The 17,788-nt window shown below is 37.8% G+C and overlaps 3 protein-coding genes across 4 annotated transcripts; 1 reads left to right on the top strand and 2 right to left on the bottom strand.

Annotated features, from left to right (window-relative positions):
• Window positions 1–3,901: 3,901 nt before the first annotated feature.
• LOC149390317 (BTB/POZ domain-containing protein At5g17580-like) lies at window positions 3,902–5,149 on the top strand. The gene is made up of 3 exons (XM_089619744.1): window positions 3,902–3,913; window positions 4,000–5,069; window positions 5,119–5,149. The coding sequence occupies exons 1-3, from the start codon at window positions 3,902–3,904 to the stop codon at window positions 5,147–5,149; spliced, it is 1,113 nt and encodes a 370-aa protein (XP_089475870.1).
• A 649-nt stretch (window positions 5,150–5,798) lies between these two features.
• On the bottom strand, window positions 5,799–6,632 carry LOC149390316 (uncharacterized). Its single transcript, XM_089619520.1, has one exon. It carries the CDS (start codon window positions 6,630–6,632, stop codon window positions 6,138–6,140), a length of 495 nt encoding a protein of 164 aa, XP_089475646.1. The 3' UTR covers window positions 5,799–6,137.
• A 454-nt stretch (window positions 6,633–7,086) lies between these two features.
• Window positions 7,087–14,716, bottom strand: LOC149390315 (AMP-dependent synthetase and ligase family protein). 2 transcript variants are annotated; one of them, XM_089619519.1, is made up of 18 exons: window positions 14,568–14,716; window positions 14,240–14,475; window positions 12,697–13,305; window positions 12,420–12,616; window positions 12,015–12,218; window positions 10,949–11,665; window positions 9,949–10,568; window positions 9,608–9,683; window positions 9,423–9,509; window positions 9,296–9,339; window positions 9,052–9,160; window positions 8,902–8,961; window positions 8,699–8,783; window positions 8,452–8,516; window positions 8,068–8,127; window positions 7,946–7,990; window positions 7,385–7,497; window positions 7,087–7,306 (listed from the first exon to the last, which is right to left on the bottom strand). In XM_089619519.1, exons 3-18 carry the CDS (start codon window positions 13,286–13,288, stop codon window positions 7,096–7,098), a joined length of 3,285 nt encoding a protein of 1,094 aa, XP_089475645.1. In that variant the 5' UTR covers window positions 13,289–13,305; window positions 14,240–14,475; window positions 14,568–14,716; the 3' UTR covers window positions 7,087–7,095. The 2 variants fall into 2 exon arrangements, with proteins under 2 accessions (XP_089475645.1, XP_089475644.1); XM_089619518.1 differs by having other exon boundaries at window positions 14,240–14,716.
• Between the last annotated feature and the right edge of the window lie 3,072 nt (window positions 14,717–17,788).

The raw sequence follows: 17,788 nt of genomic DNA, 5'->3' as shown, positions 1-17,788 counted from the left end.
TTTCTCTCTTCTTCTTCTTCTTCTTCTTCTTCGGAATTGCTGGTGGTTTTGAGTGTATGAGATTTGTTTCAGTGATTGTGAATTTGCTGAGATTTTTGGTTCTGGTGAATTCTTATCCAGTATTATAAATACAACATTGATTTACAATTAATACCAATTGTTTCATCGTAAATGCATTGTAAATATAAAGCATATTTACAGTTAATACCAATTGTTTCATCGAGGATGATTCGCTGTTTTGAATAAAATAATATTCAGTAAATAAAAGAATATATTTACTGATTTTATTCCATAATTAATAGCTACGAAAATAGAAACAAACTTAGCTAAAGTCAAAGCATATCTCACGTCCATAAAATCTTGAAATACACATTAAAAACTCTTTCCAAATCAGAAAGATTCAAGTTAAAAAAAAATCTTAGCTAAAGTCAACGCATATCTCACGTCAATAAAATCCTGAAATACACGTTAAAAACTCTTTCCAAATCGAAAATTTTCAAATTTTTTTTTTAAAATCTTAATTCAATCAGCTTAGTTAATAAGGGTAAACGTGTAAAAAAATTTCAATGAAGAAGCTGTCACGTAAGCAAGCTGGCTATTTACAGAAAATTAACGAAAGGTTGGCTAACCAATTTTTTGTATATAATAAGTAGTTAACATATTTTGACTCTTTCTAATTAAGCGACACGTGGTTGCTCAAATTATTGACATGTGGTTATTGTTTTCTTTTCTTTAGCTTGTCTAATCATTCATTTATGTACGTTGTGTTGCACTGCTTCCAATTTTTTTTTAATGTTAACTAACACAAATACATTATATTTTACATCAAACTTGAAAAACACATATATTGCTTTACATAAAGACATGTGTTTATTAATTTGATAAACTTTTAAAAATCATTTTTGAAGAGAAAAATGTTTGAATCTCTTGCCATCTTCAACGGATAATATATTTAAAATATTTTTATAATATTTCAACATGAATATCAAACTATAAAAAGGTAACCTCGATATATTTTAAAACCTTAAAATAAAAGCAAGCGACTGCTTGCAAAGATTGTTGAACACAAGTAAAATCAGAATCTTTTTGAAGGACTAAAGTTGTTTTAATGCCATCAATAATTTGTCTCTCAATTCATAAGGTGCCCGTAGAAAAGTTAATACAATAATCACTATTAATAATTTTTATTTCATATATAAATCTATGTTGAGTAGGAATTATGCATACCTATTTACTATTTTATGAAAAGCTTCAACACTCATTATAGTTGACGCTGACACTTTTTTTTTTTTGCAAGACCTACAACTCTTTCATAACTTATTAAAAAATAATATTATTATTAAGTTAGCTAAACAAATATACTAGTTATTCATAATTTTTAGGGCTTCCATAATTTGCAGTCATTTATTAGCTAGTTCTATCCTTCATCATACTAGCCATATCTCCAAGTGCGATTAGTGATAGATCCAACCTATTAATAATCAATGTCGTAATATGTTATTCATAATTTCTATCATAAAGCTCTATGATCAAACAAACGAAGGAAAGTAATCAAAAACCCAATATAGGAAAAAAATTAACCAATTTTTTTTAATCGTATGTGTTAACTAGATAACAATTAACAAATAACTAGACATAAAATGACCATCGTCGATATGAAGATGCCAACGAGCAAGTTTCGGTTATAGCGACGCAATTACCCCCTAGAATGATAGGATATGGATTCTTTGGATGATGCACATCGATGATTTTGGATTCTTCATGGTTGCTCAAATGATTGACACGTGGCTACTGTTTTGTTTTGTTTTTTTTGCTTGCCTATAATCATTCGTTAATGTATGTTGTGTTACTCTGCTTCCATTTTTTTTAATGTTAACTAAAACAAATACATTATATTTTATATCAAACTTGAAATGCTCATATACGTTTTACATAAGGAATGCGTTTATTAATTTGATAAACTTTTAAAAATTATTCTTGAAAAGAGAAAAATGTTTGAATCTTCATGGTTGCTCAAATGTTTGACACGTAGTTATTGTTTTCTTTTCTCTAGCTTTCTTTAATAATTCATTTATGTATGTAGTGTTGCACTACTTCCAATTTGTTTTTTAATGTTAACGAAAACAAATACATTAGTTTTTACGTCAAACTTAAAAAATTCATATATTGCTTTACATAAAGAGCGTGTCTTTTAATTTGATAAACTTTTAACAATTATTCTTGAAAAGAAAAAAAATGTTTGAATCTTCACTGTTGCTTAAATGATTGAAACACAGCTACTGTTTTCTTTTCTCTACCTTGCTCTAATCATTCATTTATGTATGTAGTGTCGCACTACTTCAAATTTGTTTTTTTAAATGTTAACTAAAACAAATACATTAGTTTTTACGTCAAACTTAAAAAAGTCATATATTGCTTTACGTAAAAAAGTGTTTTTATGAATTTTATTAACTTTTAAAGATCATTCTTGAAGAGAAAAATGTTTGAATCTTCAAACCAAATAATAATATTAATCATCTTTTATAGTTTATAACATAATAACTTAATTTGAAACTAATGATTTGAAAGTTGCAAAAATGATGCATTTATTTATCTTTTATATCATAATCATGAGGAATTTTAACAAATTATTTCTTTGTATAACATGAGTATTCTATTATTTCTAACTCTTATTATTCTGAAACAAGTTTTTATTAAATAAAGTTTGTTTATTTTACTTCTTTTTATTTGGTATTTTTGTGCACGCTTTCTTCCTTCGAGTTGACTTTATTCACATAATAATTATAAAACATATAATATTATGCAATAATTATACACGAAGTATTTATATATAATTGTTTTTTTTTCATACTCTTAAATTTTTATGCTTCGCAAAAAAAAAAAAAAAAAAAGAAAAAAAATTTATACATATTTTTGTACGTTATATTTTGCCAATTAAATTTAAAGTATAGTTTCCAATATTAAATTGAATTGTGACATCAGAATTCTCTACTTAATTAAAACACTTGAAATAATGGCTAATTTAATTCAAACCTATCATGTAGTTTAGTTGGTTTAACATATCTTAAATTGATTATTCTATTCGATTTCTATTCACACATGTCGAACCTTCTTTTTCTCTTCATATAAACACATTTAGTATGTTTTATTTCTTTTTTACACTCTTATATTTTTCTCTCTTTTCTTTTAATTTTATTTAACATAAAGACGTTAACCTTAATTTATTGAATGATTTATTATTTATTATTTTTTAAACTTTAATTTTGTTTAGATTTTAAAAATAAAAAATTCTAATTATATTATTAGGGATGGAAAATAAGGCGTAAAAAATTTAATCATACAAGTATAGCAATAAATTATCCAAATGATTATAATAATTTATTTATCTTACGAAATTACTTGAGCGAATAGTTAACACCAGTCCCTATATATATATTTTTTTTGATCGAAACCAGTCCCTATATAATATGTAACTAATTATGATTTTTACAACTTCCTCATCAGGCCGACACATGGCTATACCAAACGGGGACACGTGGATTTTGGGTTTTCTCTTTTTTTTTTTTTTTTTTTTTTTTTTTTTTTTTTTTCTCTGTCTCTCTCTCTCTCTTCCACGCGCGCAAGCGTGTGCCTGTAACTAGTTAAACACATACGTGGGTAGAAAGAAATGAAGAAGAAGAAGAAATGGTAGAGGTTGAAGTAGTCCAAAAGTAATTATGTATGTGTTGTTTGATTTGATCAAACCTCCCAAAAAACGTGGGATATAGTTGCATAAGTATAGGAGATAAAATAAATAAATAAAGGTTATAATAAAAATCGTTAAATATACGTTAAGCAAATCTTAGTCCTGAATTTAAATTTCTTCTGACGAACCAAATTACTCAAGAACTCGCCAGTTAGTATGGATCTTGGTGTACGTCGCATGATTCTCTCTCGCACATGCATATAATAAAATAAATATATGTATTTTACTGATATTTGAAGTGTGCACGTACGTAGGATCTTCTGGCGGCGAAATGCGGGAAAATAGCGTCAGCGCTGAAACCGGGAAAGGAGGTGGACTTGGGGGGGATGGTGGAGGACATTCCGGCGAGTCCGGAGACGTTGGAGATGGTGGTGAGGTTCTGCGAGGGACGGGAGCCCAACCTGAGGGCGGAGAACGTGGTCCCTGTGGCGTGCCTGGCCCACGCCCTGGACATGTCGGAGTCACTGTGCCGCGACAACCTCCTCCGGCGCTGCATCGCCTTCATCAACCGCCGCGTCCTTCCCGCCTGGAACGAATCAGTGCGTGCCTTCCGCGCCTGCGAGCCCGTCCTCCGCCACGCCAACGCCATCGGACTCCTCTCCCCTTTGGTCGACTCCCTCGTCTCCAAGGCCATCTCTGACCCCCGCCTCCTCCTCGCCTCCGACAGCCCACACAGAGACCCCGATTCTTCTCTCTCCGCCCGCAGAAAGCTGTTCGCCATCGGCTGGAGATCCGAGGACCTCGCTGTCCTTCCGCTCCGACTCTTCCAGCCGCTCGCCGCGGAGATGCTCCGGCGGGGCGTGCCATCGCGCCACGTGGCGGCCTCGCTCCGGCGCTACGCGAGGAAGTGGGCGTTCGGGAAAGGAGACGGAGACGTGTCGGAGTACGGGAGGAACTCCCGGCGGGATATCGTGGAGGCCGTCGAGCGGCTTCTTCCCGAGGAGGAGGAGGGCGATGATGAGGGGGATCGAGGGTTTCTGTTCGAGATGTTGGCGTGTGCGAACGCGTTGGAGGCGAGTTCGGAGTGCAGAGAGTCGCTGGAGTCGAGGATCGGGAGGCGGCTCCACGAAGCCACGGTGGAGGAGCTTTCTGCGGCGGCGAGCGGTCGTCAAGGGTGTGACGTGGACTGCCTGAGGAGAGTTCTGAAGCATTTCTACGGGAGTCACCATGGGAGCGCGATGGGCCAGGAACGGGTGGCGGAGCTTGTTGAGGAGTACCTGGTGGAGGTGGCCGGAGAGGCGGGAATGGACCGAAAGTCGTTTGCTGAGGTGGCGGACATGGCGGCGGGGATATGCAGCTTGAGCGGGAGGAGCTCGGACGCGGTGTACAAAGGAGTGGACGTGTATTTGGGAGCGCACGCCGATCTGAGCGAGTCGGAGAGAGAGGAGGTGTGTCGGGTCTTGAATTTCGAGAGGATGTCTCCCGGGGCCTGCGACCACGCCGCCAGGAACCAGAGGCTTCCCATGCGGGCCGTCGTTCAGGTGCTCTTCGCCACTCAGCTTCAGCTCCGTGACTCCATCGTCGCCGCGCAGAGCTCTCACGCGGAAGAGGAAGAGGAAGAGGAAGATGACGAGGCGAGACTGCTGGTCGCCGGCCATGGCAGTGATGATGTTCACAACTACGAGATTAAAGCCATGAGCGAGAAGCTGGGAGAGCTGGAGAGAGAGTGCGTGGCAATGAAGAGAGAGATGATCGGAGGAGAAGAGACGAGATCAGTGGTGGTGCAGAAGAAGAAGGAGAAGAAGGTGAGTCTGTGGAAAGAGATGAAGAGGAAGTTTGGGTGTGTTGGTTCCAGTGTCAGCGATTGCAACAACTGCCAAGTTAGTAATAAGAAGAGGAAGATGAAGATGAAGAGGCACTAGTTTTACTTCTTCCTTGCTTTTTCCATTTCTCTACTCGGATAATTTGTTTATTTCATAAAATAATATTAATAATAATAATACAATATTGACATTGCAAACGAATATCCGTATGAAAGGAAGATCCGATATTTAATTTCCTGTCGACATTGCAAACCATGATGGATCAAAGGAAAGCTTAAATTTTACCTCCGTAACCGCTTTCACGCGCTATGTAAATCGTCTGCACACGCAACACAAAATGAAGAGGAGATGAATAAAATAAAAAAAAAAAGACAAAAATTGGAAACAAGCCGATCGAATCGTTTTGTGGATCAATATGCATATGACTCTTCTTTCTATGTCTCAGTTTTACAATTCAATTCAGGCCATCAAAGCTCTTCTCTCTCCGTGTTCAATTGCAAGGCCATCTTCTCCTGGCCGGTTTTTCCGACCAGCATCATTCAAATATTTTTCAATCCTCTGCCAATATGCCCCGATCTTAACACTTTAATTACAGTTTAGAAAAGAAAAGAAAAACAAAAATGGGAAGACTAAGCCGACGATCTCAACGGAATTTCGCTCTCTCCGGAGCAGTTGGAGACTTCGCTGGATTCGCGGTTGTGTTGTTGCTGTAGAAGCTCCGTCGGGGTTAAATCGCGATCACCCTCGCTGCCCAACACGATGACCGGCCCAAACTGAACCCTCCGTTCTCCGGGCCCCGGAGACTCCGAGCCCGGCAAGTCCTCATCCGGCGAATCTTCCGCCGGCTCGCGGGCGCTGCCACCTCCGGCGGCTTTGTGGAAGCGAGCACTGTTGTTGGTGGGGACGGAATGGTGGGATCTGATACATCTGTACACGAATGTGAAGAGCCAAAAGGCCCAGGGAACAGAGACCAATACCATTCCGGCGATTGGATACCAAGCCGAGGATTGGGTCTCCGGCAAGAACATGTACATTACCAGGAAGACACCGCCGGAGACGATGCAGGAGAAGAAGAGGACCGAGACGATGTACACTCTAACATCACCTTTCCTTCGCTCATCCATGGTTTTGGTTTTGGGTTGGGAAGAAGATTTCACCAAAAAAATGGTGCTCTCTCTTGATCTTGTTTCTCTCCACTTTCCTGTCTCTCGTTTTTGCCTCTCAACATTTGTGGTTACAAGCCTTGGACGGTTTTAAAACAGATGTAAAAAAAATGCATAAAGCGACTATATCGGGTCTTGTGGGTTTCCTAATCGTATGCATTAAATTGGTTCTGATTTCCTAATATGCAAGCAAAAATAAATCAATAAATCAACTCTTTTTTTTCTTTTCTTTTTATTTATTAAAGAGGACCCTATATATGTAAGTTGTAACTAATATATATATATATGGGACTATGGGAGGGAGAGGAAAAATAAGTGAATAAATAAATCAACTATTCCTATTTTTACCAAGAGGACCCCATATAGTTAACGAATTGTTTCTTTTCACTCGTTTGGGAACAAGTTTTTTTTATTTGTTCCCCTATCAAGCTAACTGCGACATGTTTAACGCAAGGCAGTGGACAAAATCATCCCTGCAACCAACAAAAATTCTTCCACCAACCATAACAGGCGAAGAAAACACATCTCCTTTTAGCTCTATCCCTCCTATTTCCGTAACTTTCGACTCTTTCGTAATATTGGAGCTGACTTGGAGCAAAACTACACGACCCGAGCTCGAACAAACACAGACCAACCTGAAATGTGTTTTATTATATAAATATAAGAACAAGTAAATTTGAGCCTTGAGGTAAATATTTATAAATTCATTTTACCTGTCACCGGAAACGGAGGAGAGATCAGATGTGAAACACAAGTGCTCATCTACATAGGCCGACGAGGTGATCGGGTCTCCAACATTGTATTCCCACAACATTTTACCATTTTCCTGGATTGACCAGATCAGTCACTAACATGTAATTTTTGACTGATGAAGGCGAGAACTAAGGAAAAAATATTCGGAAGTGCTCAAGAAAGAGAGCATGTGATAGACTTTACATTTGTTATTATTTTTTTTTTTGGCTTCTGATTTATTATTTTCTTCAAACTCTTCAAGAGAAAATAAAAGATACGTCCAGATACGTGAATTCCACCACATTTTTCCAATTACCGTTGTTTTTACTAGAACAACAAGTTTCATTTTATTTTCTCAGATTTTTCAAAATCAGAACCGGTGAGTTACAGAGACGAAAAGACCAAGTAAATCAAATAAAAGGGAAGATAAATATGCAATGCAAAATTAAGATTAAACTACTATTCTTTTAATATGATTACATCAAGAGAAAAAAGAAATGCTTCGCGGATTTATAAATTTTCCAGGAACTGTAGGTACATACCACTTCAAATGAAAATATGCTTCCATTTCTAGAACATATGAGAACCTGTAGGAAAATTAAACAGAGATTAAGCTTACGAATATGTTTTCAACAATGGTTATTGTTTATTTCTCTCTATATACCTGAGAGGGAAGAGCCAGGGATATGCATGCTCCAGCGAATATAGGACCAGAAGTTTTATGCTGATAAGTGACATCACCAGTTAGATTAAAGTAAAAAAATATAGGACCAACTAGAATTAGTAAAACTGAACCATAGTATTGTAGAAAATAGTAAAAATTAATATCAAACGCCCTAAACTTACAAACAGACTTGTATGCACTTAATGCCCCTTTGTTTTGTTTTTTTTTGTTTTTTTTTTTTTTTTTTTTTTTTTTTTTGTGATTAAAGAAAACACTTGACCGCAACGGAAACCATTGCAACAATGATGCGTCACTCCTAACGATTTTACAGATGGATAACATCATGACAGAGTAAGATTTTTTAACAGAGCAAAAAAACTTCACCTTCCAAATAACAGATCCATTTGAATCCAATGATACAACACGACCATCCACCAAACAGCATATAACTGAAATAGAGAAATATACATAACAAATTTCGATTTAAGAAATGAATAAGACAAGACCAATAGAGTTTTGATATAAACGAATAGCGGATTGGGATTTGTTTAACAGGGAGTGAATAACAATTGCAGGACTAGAAGTAAAAAAAAAAAAAAAAAAAAAAAAAAAAAAAAAAAATTACACGTACTATTTCCAGTATAAGAACTCAAAGCAAGAGATCCAAACACCGGTGTGTCTAATTCATGCAGCCACATGATTTCGAAAGCTGAATCCTGCATCACATGTTGGAAATATGACCAAGATAACTAATGAAATGATGAGCAAGGAATCTCGGATAAAAAAATATGAAAATAGGTTGGTTGGTCGAATATCATGATGCAATTTTTAAACCTTGATCGATATAGCTGTTATACGACCACTAGTTGACGCCACGTAAAGGATATCATTGACCTGCACAAATTTTGGGTGAAGATACTTTGCACCTGATTAATTACAAGGAAAAACAAACGTAATTTACAATTAATTACTATTGAAATTTACCTCATCAATCATGGGAGATCCAAATATACTCCCAGCACAGTGAACCTTATATACACAGCAATGATGTATGTAGTCCAATGCATATAGATGATGATCATGTGATCCACACCTTCAGATAGTTTAAGGAAAAATCATAGCTTATTTTTTTTCAGTAGTTTTTGGGCAAAGATAAGAAAATGCTCAAGCTGGCTTGGAGTGGCACTAGTTGGGTATAATACAAAGATGAATCGGACAGATAAATTACCAGATTAATTGCCTTTTACTATCAACAACTGGCTGTGACTTCACCTTCAAGGAATGAGGTCGAGTTTGTTAAGATGCACAGAAGGACACAAACTAAAAATTGTGCTTAAGCATTAGAACTTTCATACCTCACCAGATGTTTGGAAAGCCCAACAAACCTTGCCAGCTAAGGTATCAATAAAATATAGTTTCCCTTCATAGCATCCAACTATAACCTAAAAATAATTGTACTCTGGTGATTTAAAAAAAATGACAAGTCTCCTGACATGGAATCTCTCAGTTATAGAAAAGGATTATCAAATTGGCACGCAACCTGGGAAGAGTCGGCAAGGAGAGCTGCTGAACACTCAACCCGACCTTCAAGCTGGATCTTCCACTGTACAAAACCACTAAACAAAATTAAATGATAGTGTAAATCTTCAGTAAAATTATGATGTACCCATCTGTATATCCTTCTTGCATCCGCAAACACTAAAAGAAAAGATAACCTAAGCAACAGTATACAAAAGTTCTCTGCCCTACCAATTTTTTTTTTTCCTTTAGAAGAGAGTAAAATTGTATTGATAAAAAGGGCCCGGTTGTAGTTATCAATGAAAGCAGGCAGTGTTGGATAAATACTTATCAATAAAAAGTAGTGGGCAAAGAGTTCCTTACCTTCTGGCATTTATACACATAAATTCATGTGAGTGAGATCCAATAAACAAGTACACCTCTGGGCCTTTAAATAGAATAAGCGGTGATGCATCAACGCAAGATCCCATGTGAACTTTCCATAATTGTTGCATAGAAACTTTTGAATTCCTTGGCAGTTCTGCACACTTCTCATGGAAAGAGTGTTTCAATCTGTCATCACCTCCGTATATGACCTTGTTGCACCGACTGAGTGAGCAAATTAAAAAATCAGAGGTCATGGTCCATGGACTTCCATTTAAATGAGCGAGGCCCTCTTCGGTGTCATCTAGTTTCGAATCAAGCTTCGAGCATTTAGCGCTAACACCACTGCTTTCGCTCTCCCTGGAACGAGTTCTTGACAACTGAAGCCTGTATTCTATATTCTCAGAATAGGGATTAGCATCTTCCATCAAATCTAAATTCAATAATCTACTGGCACGGAGGGTTGTACAAAGCTTAGATGGGGTTGGAAACTGGTATATCAATCTAATATCAACAACAAGTTTATGTGATAGATGGGCGGCAGCAATAGAATTTCCACCCATCAGAAAAAAATCATCATCATCTGAAACTTCTTCGATTGTTAAGGCATCACAGAAAGCCTGCACTCAATTTAAAATATCAGAGTCAGTACGAGTTTAACAGTTGAAGTCTTCTATGGTATGATAAAGATGAACAAGTCAACATAAACAAATAATTTTTCTTTTCAGTATGTGCAGCCAACATTAGAACAGTCAACCAAGGTCAGCCAACGGAATTTTTTTTGAAACAGTAACTTTTTCTATTAATAGTGGCAGGTCAGCCAACGGAATCAATAAAGGTAAACCCACAAATCTATAATAAGTCAAGAAACGAAAAAATACGATTGATGGTCGGCACTTTTTGTAAGATTCTTATCGGTTACCAAATTATCCTTCGAAAGATAAACAGCCCTCTCTTCTACTACGGGATACCAAGCAAATGCTATGATGAGGAAACAAACCTTCTTAATAAATTGTAACAGCCGAGTGTTTGCAACATCCAAATTATCTTCCTCTACACGCGTTTGTAGAAACTCGGACAATAATAACTCATAATCAACTTTTCCACTGGAGTTTGTAGGAATTCCTTCACCTAAAACGAAGTTATTAGGCAGCATTGCTGATGGAAGTTTTTCAGCCATCCAACTTTTAATGTGAGAGGTGCAAATTTCATTGCTTTTATCCTTTTTAAATATTACATACGCCACCAGTGAAATAACTCCTTCGTTTTGAAATTTATGGGAGAACACGGCAGAGCCCTCTACGCAAGGATGTCCACTTAGTACATCTTCAATTTCATCTAAAGAAACCCGCTGTCCATTTACTTTAATAGTACGATCTTTTCTGCCCAAGAAAACTAAGTTACCACTCTGAAGCCTTCTAGCATAATCCCCCGTCCTAAAATACACCTTCCAATGTTTATCTGAAGAACCAGAACTTGCACAGCTTTTTGGCAATTTTTCACAATCCAAGGACATAAATTTAGAGTCATGGAAGTATCCAGCAGAGTTACAAACACCAGAGACATATATTTCTCCGTGATTGGGAAGGTCATCATCACCAACAAGCACTACATCACAATTGGCAATGGGTACACCAATAGGAACACTTGCTAGTGTCTCCGAATCTAAAATCACTGGCAGCCTCTTGCAATCAAAGTAAGCACAATCACCAGAAACCTGTATTGGATATCCACATTTTAGGCATTAATCATAAAGTAATCGATCGCTCCCATAGAGCTGAGAATAACTCTATCATGTGCAACCACGACATGTGATTCAACAAGACAGCGACAGAAAAAAAAAAGTGGTATCTTACCAATTACTATGTACAAGATTTAGATATTTGATGAAAAAGATTATTTAGATATCATCTGCTGTCTAATTATAGTTAGTAACTTGAACTTCACAAGAAATATGATTTCTAAACATGAAATGAGATAGGGAAGGAGACATACATTTTTCCAAGTAAACAACAAAGCTTCACACAATGAATAATGCGACGGAAGAGAAACACATAGATTCTCACCTCGGTACTCCCATACAAGTTCAGGATAGTGGTCCCTGGTAATGTCTTGGATATCCTATCGAATAAGGGCAGAGTAAAAATCTCACCACTTAGAACTAAGAGTTTCAGTGAGCTCAAGGCATTCATTTCTCGCTGACTTTCCAAACCAGGAAGGATAGCTCTCATCAGGGATGGAACAGCAGTGAGTCTGCTGATAGAATAATCCTGAAATAACATATTAAGATTGGTTCCCTTATTGCTTTTTTAACACAGCAGGAAAATAAGAACTCCGAACCAAACAAGTTTATCAACCTCACAAAAGAATATTAAGCCTTCACATTCTCATTTACGCTCATAAATACCGAACTATAAAAATTGACAAGAAAGATTAGCATTCGAAGTAAAACCTAGAACCGAATAGAGTACCTGTATGAAATTGACAATGGAGAACAAATTTCCCTTTAACTCATTGAAAGGTGGAATGACCAACGTACAACCAGTGAGAACAGCGCCGAGAAACTCTTGGATATGATCGATGAAGCTTATCGGCGTCTTAAACAGCAAAACATCGTCTCCGCTCAGCGGATACAGCTCTTGCATCCACGAGAACCGGTTCAAAAGGCCTTCAAAAATAAAAACACAAAGTTATTTCCAGTTTCACGTCACTTAATATCGTCAGTGCCACTTTTTTTTTTTTTTTTACCTTGTTCGGTTCCACAAATGCCTTTGGGCTTCCCTGTGGATCCGGAAGTGTACATGACGTAAGAGAAGAGCCTCTCCTCATCACTCTGGCACGGCCAATCGAAATCCTCTGGAACATCTCCTCCGGCGGCTTCTTCCTCCGTCGAGAACCAGAGGACGCGGAAATCGCCGGCCGTGGTAATCCAGTCGGAGGTGGAGTCGAGGCCGAAGGGAGACTTGGTGGCGAGGACGGTTCCGGCGCCGGAGGAGGCGATGGCGGAGAGAAGCCTCGGTCTCGGCCAGGAAGGGTCGAGAGGGAGGAAGGCGAGGCCGAGGCGGAGCGCGGCGAGACTGGCGGCGACATAGTCTGCGGAGGGAGGAGCGTAGATTCCGACGATGGTGGGCGGCGGGGAAGAGGAGCGGAGGCGGGAGGCGAGGGAGCGGACGGCGGCGAGGAGGCGGGAGAAGGAGAAGGAGACGGAGAGATGGGAGGCGTGAATGAGAGCGGGCTTGTCGGCGTTGGCGGAGGCTGTTTCCCAGAATATGTGGGATATGCAACAGTCGCCGCGGCGGTGAAATGAAGAACAGGATGTTTGGTTACTGTGGTTGGTCATGGAGGAGAGTGTGAAGTCTGTTCAGTGGGTTTCCAGTTCCCACATTTTCAACATATAGAGTGTTAGACCACCTCGACCATAACACCATTTTCTACTCTATTTTACAGTACATGTCACATCAAACACTATCTTATCTCCAACCGAACTCTATTTTTCTTACACCAAATTGAAATATTAATTTTATATTCAACTTTCTCTTATTTATTTCTATACCCTTATATTTATTTAATATCTTTCTATTATACCACTTATTTATTATTTAATAATGAAGTATTACTCCATAAAATTATTCAAAATACAAATTAACACAAAGTAAACTTAATATTTATTAAAAACAAAATACAATACAAAACAAATAACATAAAATAAAATAAAGTACAATTACACATAGAATATCTTCCCGACTACTAGTTTATGTATTGTAAATTTATTTTTAATTTTATTTTGTTGCATTTTTTTTTCTTTATTTTAATGTTTTTTTTTTTTTACATTTCGATGTCGTTGTAATGTTATTTTATTTCTCTTTTAAAATAAATGTCGTTTTAGTTTTTCCCAAACTCCAAATAATGTTAATGTTGTATTTGAAAATAAATTTAATGAATAATTTAAGGATAAATATGATATAATTTTATAAATCAATACAAATATATAAATTATAAACTTTATATAGACTAAAAAAATATTTTGGTGTAGAGAATAGTGTCACACCATATTTGGCGTGACACTAAACCTATTTAATATCCCACGCCATAATGGCGTGAGATATCACGTTCGATTGGAGCAGTGAATGACGCTATCCCCACCCTTTAGCGTACGGGTGGAGATGGTCTTAGTCGTAATACAAATGAACCGTCACTTACGAAACCAAAACCAAAACCAAAACCGAAACCAAAAAAATGGACACAAGTAGTACTAGAAATAGGTTAGATAATTAATTGTTTCCTCAACTACCTTCAAACTAAATTTTCCTCAGTCACTGTAAACCATTCTCCCTCTTTCTCCAGTCTTCATCATTCTTGACCGTCCTTGGTGTTGCACTCTCTTTCTTCAGTTTTCGGTCACCGGAAGATTCTTCACGAGGTTTGCCGGAATCCTTCTTCACGAGGTTCGCCAGAATCCTTCTTCACGAGGATCGTCGGAATCCTTCTCTCTTCCTCTTGCTGGAATCCAAACGCACTCAGGAATTTCTGCAAATTGTAGGTTTGAATGCTGAACCAATTTTAAAAGTCCAATCTCCCAAATAAATATGCTCATCTTCTTCGTTGGTCATTGTCTCAACGTGAGTCGGGGTTGGGCTCGTTTTCTTCCTCGTTGTGGAACCCTGAACTCGTCTTCTTTGTTGCTTATGAGGTTTGGGTCAAGATCCAAAAATTCTTCCAACATATTTTAGTTAGTTCGTCGTCTTTTTAACAAATAAGAACAAGTTTAAGTGATTTAATTCATTTTGAAAGTGGTTCCAATGCATTTCTAAGTGATTAGCTCGCCAAAAATGGAGTTTTGTTTTTGTTTTTTTTTTGTTTTTTTTTTCGCTAGTTTTCCAGGTGTCAGGAAGTGGAAGCCCTACGTGACACATGTATCACGAACTGGATGTATTTCGATGTTAACAATCTTATTTTAATACTTATATCTAATGTGACCAAACGTATACATGGATGACAGAAATATGTTTATATGCTAAGCATAGCGAGAATGTGGTACAATCGGGCGTATACCAAGAGGGTGGTACTCTTACACTTTTACTGTCTACCAACTTGAATTACTCAAGCTTTATGCAAACATTGTACGCTCGGTTGAACATGACCCCTGCAACGCATTCAATCGTCGTCAAAACTAAACTGACGGCTCATACCGTCAACCATAGACGACAATGAAAGTTTGCGATGTTATTTGCATTTAAGGAAGAACGAACCGAACCGGACAAAGTTGAATCCTGTACTTGAGATTAGTCAAGAACCGTTTGAGGATAAAAAAACGGATGGAACCTCTTCTCCACGGGTTGGATCCACTCCAACACCAAACACAAGTGAGAGTGGATTCGCTAGCAATCGAATCAGGATCATTCCAAACATGCTGAGTCCTATATCCGAGTCACGTGAATGAGACTTAACAAGTCCGGAGGCTTTCGTCAATGATACTATTGGGCTGGATGACAGCAATACTTTTAGCCAGGCGACACCGACATCCCAACCCAGAGGTTCTCCGCCACCGATTATTTTGTTGATAGAGGCTCCACCACCAACTCAACACCAGGCAAAGCCTTCTCTTCGCCACAGCCGCCCACTCGATCCCATAGAAAAGAGAAGGTATCGAGCCGAGAAAATGGGGGGTGTTCCTGTACGTCTCCAGAATCAGATACATGTGTCGATACTATCGATATTGACGTGCTGGAAATTTTATCTCCGATAAGTGTAAAAAAATGATTATACGCAAACAAAACGGCTTTGTTGAAGCATTTGTAGATGGATGCAATCAATAATCATTATCATTTCAAAACGAAGAACTCATCTCCGCTCAAACTTCATGTCATTTGTGCGGGTCAAAATTGTGATTGGGCGGTCTGGCAGTGAAGCTAAAGAACACATATTGTTTTGAAATTAAAAGGTAATATTTCATCTCCGCTCAAACTTCGTATCATTTCAAACTGATTTGATCTAGAAATTTCCTAACTTCGTTACACAACATTCACGAAATAGATGCATTTCGTGTCTGATGTGTCAAGAAATGGATGCACTTCGTGTCTTATGTGTCACGAACTGGATGCATTTCGTGACACATCTGTCACGAAAATGGATGTATTTTGTGTAACGAAGTTTGACAATTTCGTCACTCATGTGTCACAAAATCAACCAAAACAAGTAACAAAATGTAATTGACCGTGTGTACATGTTTATGTTTTAAGATATGATCCAAAGCACACATGTTCTACAGAGGACCAACAAAAAGATCAACCGCAAGCTTCTGCAATCTTGGTTGGAGAGAGGGTGAAACACAAATTTATTGATCCAAGTATACATAGTTGTACCCCAAAAGAGATACAGAGTTACACGCGAACAAAGGTTGGAGTCAATATTTCATACAGAAAAGCATGGAGGGCAAAAGAATGATATCGTCCTTATATGGGACTGAGGATGAGTCGTATGCCTCTCTTGCAAAATACAAATACATGTTAGAGCAAAAGAATCCAGGTTCTCTCATTGACCTAAAAACTAATCGCCATAAATATTTCATGTACTTTTTCGTTTCTTTGGCTCCATTCAGAGAGGGATGGAAGTATTGTCGGCTTGTCATTATTGTTGGTGCAACCTTCTTGACAAACTATCATAAGTGCAGCATGTTTACAGCTTCCGTGATGGACGCGAATGAAAAAATATTCCTGCTATGGTGTTGGTGAGTCAAAAAATTCCAAGTCCTAGTTTTACTTATTCAATAAACTTAAGGAAGCATTGAGGAAAAAGATAACATGGTCATCGTATCTGACCAAACACCAGGATCATTAACGCCGCGAAGAAAGTTTTTCCAAAAGCAGAACATGGTTTTTGCGTATACCATGTGAAGAATAACGTCAAGGCAAAATTCAAAAAACTTGGCTAGGAATTCAACTGGAACTTCTACGGTGCAGCCAAGGCATATACTATATTTGAATATAAAAAGTTTATGCACATGTTGGACAAGGAAGACCCGTTGATACAGTCGTCCCTTGTGAACGAAGTAGGAAATGAGAAGTGGGCACGTTGTTTTTTCAAGACCTTAAGGAATACGATTAGACTTCAAACAACGCAGAGTCTTTGAATGCGCTAACCGTCAAAGTAAGATCATTTCCAATAGTGAAGTGCCTTGATTGTTTGAGGGAGAGAATGCAAGTTTTGTTCTACCAACAAAGAGAAAAGGCGTCATCAATTCAAAGTGTGTTGTCAGTGGAATTTCATAACGAAATGTTAAAAAAACTTGGTGTCTTGGTAAATATGCAGGTATATGTATCTTTGGTATTTAATTTTGTTTATTATGTTTTAGTCTGTGACACATTTGTAATGAACCTGATGTAGTCCGTGACACATCTGTCACGTAATGCGTATAGTCCGTGACACATATGTCACGAAGTGAAATTAATTAGTGACACATTTTATGTTTCAAGTTTTTTTCTTATGTTTTAGGTCCGACCTTGCAGTATACGAATTCGAGGTGTTAGACACAGATGAACACCATGGGCGGTGAACCTGATTGATAAGACATGCTCATGTCGAGAATTTCAAACTGATTTATTTGTATGTGCCCATGCTATTGCGGTTTGTCGCTACGGCACGACCGAGTATTGGAAATTGGCGTATGCAGAGGTTATTCATCCTCAAGGAAGTGAATCGTCATGGACTTTTCCCGACAAAATCAAACAGATCAAAGTAAATCCACCTAACTTCTTAGGCGTCCGGCAGGTAGACCTAGGAAGAGAAGGATTCCCTCTCTAGGAGAATTTGATGCCCCGCTTTATAAATGTTCCCGACGTGG

The sequence above is a fragment of the Urtica dioica genome, chromosome 7, assembly GCF_054948205.1.
Source record: "Urtica dioica subsp. dioica isolate 48M chromosome 7, U.dioica_male_clone48M_v1_H2, whole genome shotgun sequence".
Taxonomy (NCBI): Eukaryota; Viridiplantae; Streptophyta; class Magnoliopsida; order Rosales; family Urticaceae; genus Urtica; species Urtica dioica.
Note: the sequence above shows the minus strand (reverse complement) of the source record. Positions and strands in the feature narration are given on the sequence as shown.

Excerpts from the sequence above, each read along its gene's own strand:
- LOC149390317 (XM_089619744.1), top strand. Across the intron at positions 5,070-5,118 it reads GGGAGGAGCTCGGACGCGGT|TCGGAGAGAGAGGAGGTGTG; the intron begins GTACAAAGGAGT and ends GATCTGAGCGAG.
- LOC149390316 (XM_089619520.1), bottom strand. The coding sequence starts at position 6,632 with ATGGATGAGCGAAGGAAAGGTGATGTTAGAGTGTACATCGTCTCGGTC.
- LOC149390315 (XM_089619518.1), bottom strand. The coding sequence starts at position 13,288 with ATGACCAACCACAGTAACCAAACATCCTGTTCTTCATTTCACCGCCGC. Across the intron at positions 8,962-9,051 it reads GATCTCCCATGATTGATGAG|GTCAATGATATCCTTTACGT; the intron begins GTAAATTTCAAT and ends AAATTTGTGCAG. Across the intron at positions 7,991-8,067 it reads CCCTGGCTCTTCCCTCTCAG|GTTCTCATATGTTCTAGAAA; the intron begins GTATATAGAGAG and ends ATTTTCCTACAG.